Source organism: Penaeus vannamei, chromosome 1, assembly GCF_042767895.1.
Source record: "Penaeus vannamei isolate JL-2024 chromosome 1, ASM4276789v1, whole genome shotgun sequence".
Lineage (NCBI taxonomy): Eukaryota > Metazoa > Arthropoda > Malacostraca > Decapoda > Penaeidae > Penaeus > Penaeus vannamei.
Genome location: NC_091549.1, coordinates 34,537,379 through 34,539,878, shown reverse-complemented (window position 1 = coordinate 34,539,878; position 2,500 = coordinate 34,537,379). Strand labels below are relative to the sequence as shown.

The 2,500-nt window shown below is 41.0% G+C and overlaps 1 protein-coding gene across 1 annotated transcript in view; it reads left to right on the top strand.

Annotated features, from left to right (window-relative positions):
- LOC113819050 (chitinase-3-like protein 1) overlaps positions 1 to 2,500 on the top strand; it is a 5,072-nt gene that overhangs the window by 1,363 nt on the left and 1,209 nt on the right. Inside the window, exons 3-5 of the mRNA XM_027371286.2 lie at positions 13 to 197; positions 301 to 487; positions 598 to 1,136. Coding sequence (XP_027227087.2) covers positions 13 to 197; positions 301 to 487; positions 598 to 1,136 — 911 coding nt within the window. The remainder of the gene's footprint in view (positions 1 to 12; positions 198 to 300; positions 488 to 597; positions 1,137 to 2,500) is intronic.

The window sequence follows — 2,500 nt, the reverse complement described above, 5'->3', positions numbered from 1 at the left end:
TTCATCCGACAGGCGTTGCGAAATACACAGTAGACGACGTGCCTGTTGAGCTGTGCACGCACGCCATCTACGCCTTTGCAGTTCTCGACGCCGAGGCCCTCACCATCGCCGAGCACGACGCGCACCTGGACACGAGCTCCGGTTTGGACAATTACCGTCGCTTTATTGGCCTCCGTGGGCGTAGGCCCGAGGTTAAGGTAAGTTAATTTTAACGGATATTTTATTTTAAAAATTTGTAAAACTGTAAACTTTCTTTTATAATGTTTGTCAGTTTACTTAGAAGTTATACCTTCGGAATAGTTATTACTAGCTCTAGGAGGATGGACCGACTCTCGCAGCGACAAGTACTCCCGGCTGGTGTCGGAGCCGCAGCGTCGCGCCGCCTTCGTCAGCCACGTGGTCTCCTTCCTGCAGGAGTATGGCTTCGACGGACTGGACTTGGACTGGGAGTACCCGGGGTACCAGAGCTCTCCTCAGGATAGGGAAGGTAAGGGCTCAACGCGTGCCTCATTTTAAACAGATCTGTGGAGAGGTAAAAGGTGTTCTCTTCATTCCTTTGCAAATGTTCCCCCTACTCATAACGTCTGGCTCCTTCAGGGTTCCGCCTGTGGGTGGAGGAGCTCCGCGCTGCCTTCTCGCCCCACGGCCTCCTGCTGACGGCGGCCGTGTCCGCGGGGAGGGACGTGATCGATCGGGGCTACGACGTCCCCGCCGTGGCGGAGGCGCTGGACCAGATCCACCTGATGAGCTACGACTTCCACGGGTCCTGGGAGGGGCGGGTCGCCCACCACGCGCCGCTGTTCCCCGCCCCCGGCCAGGAGAAGGAGCTCTCGGCTGACTTCGCCGTCAGGCACTGGATCAAGAGGGGCGCGCCTGCGTCCAAGCTGGTCCTGGGCGTCCCCTTCTACGGCCGATCCTGGACCCTGGCAGGCGCCGACGCCTCGAGCGGAGCGCCGGCTTCTGGCGCCGGGCGCCCTGGACCTCTGCTGAAGATGTCTGGCGTGATGTCGTTCTACGAAATCTGCCTCGCGCGCGTTCGCTTCGGGTGGCCGAAGGTGCAGCACAGGGACGGGCCGCACCTGACGTTGCGTGACCAGTGGGTTGCCTACGATGATGTGAACGAGGTCGTGAAGAAGGTGAGATCCTGCATTGTGGAGTCTGAGATACTCCAGAAAATGCCTTACAATGTCTGTGATAAAACATGCATTATAGATGTTAGTAAAAGTAGATGAGCAGCAATGTCACTAGAATTATATTTTCATGATATTGATAAGGACTATAGTAATAATAGTAATAAAAAAACTAATGAAAGTAATGATAAATACGATGTGTTATCATTGCAATTTATCACATGTTATACTACCATCAACATTGTTGTTACATTATATTGGGTGATACAAATGATATCATTTATCATCATCACCATTTGTTATCACCGGTTTACCAATATAAGCATTGTGCATCCACAGTTAACATTTTTATGAAAACTTCCCTGATGATTCAAAACTACAAGGCCTCTCTTGCCTGGAGTCTCCTGGAGTCTCCCCTTAATCTCAATATCCTGACTCTAAGGTTTCTAAGTTTTCAACTAATTGAAAATTATGATATGGAGAAGAATAACAGTGTTGATGATTATATTGATAAAAGTCAGACACGATAATGATATTGATAGTGATAATGATAATGACAATAGTAAGAATAGTGGTAATGATAATGATGATTATTGTGACAATACCACTACTAATAATGGTAATGATAAAACTAATGATAATGTCAGAAATGCTAAGAATAGTAACAACAACAATAATAAGAATAGCAGACATTGACAACATTAATATTAATAATTGCAATAATGATCATAGTACTAATGATAATGACAATAATGATAATAATAATAATGGTAACGACAATAGTAATAATGATAATGATAATACTATTGATAGTAATAATTATTATTATAATGATAATTATAATAATAATAATAATAATGATAATAATAATGATAACAATAATAATAATAATAATAATAATAATAATAATAATAATAATAATAATAACAATATTAGTAATAACAGTAATAATGATGATAATAATGTTAATTATGAGGATAATTGCAATAGTAGAAGCAGTAGCAATGATGATGGTAACTGTAGTTATGAAAATGTTTCTTACATTACAACTATAATGATAGTAATAACAAATATATGAACGACATCGATTACAAGGATGATCATGATAATGATAGATATACTACTACTAATAATGATAATGATAATGATAGTAACTAATGATAATAATAGTAATCATAATGACAGTAACGATAATAATGATAATAGTAATAAGGATGATGATGATGATAACTTATTGTGATGATAAAGATGTTAGTACGGATGATAACAATCGTAACACTAACGATAACAGAAGTAATAATCATAACATTTATGCATATGCTAATGTTAATGCTAAAAATAATAACAAGAAAAAGAATCATAATAATAAC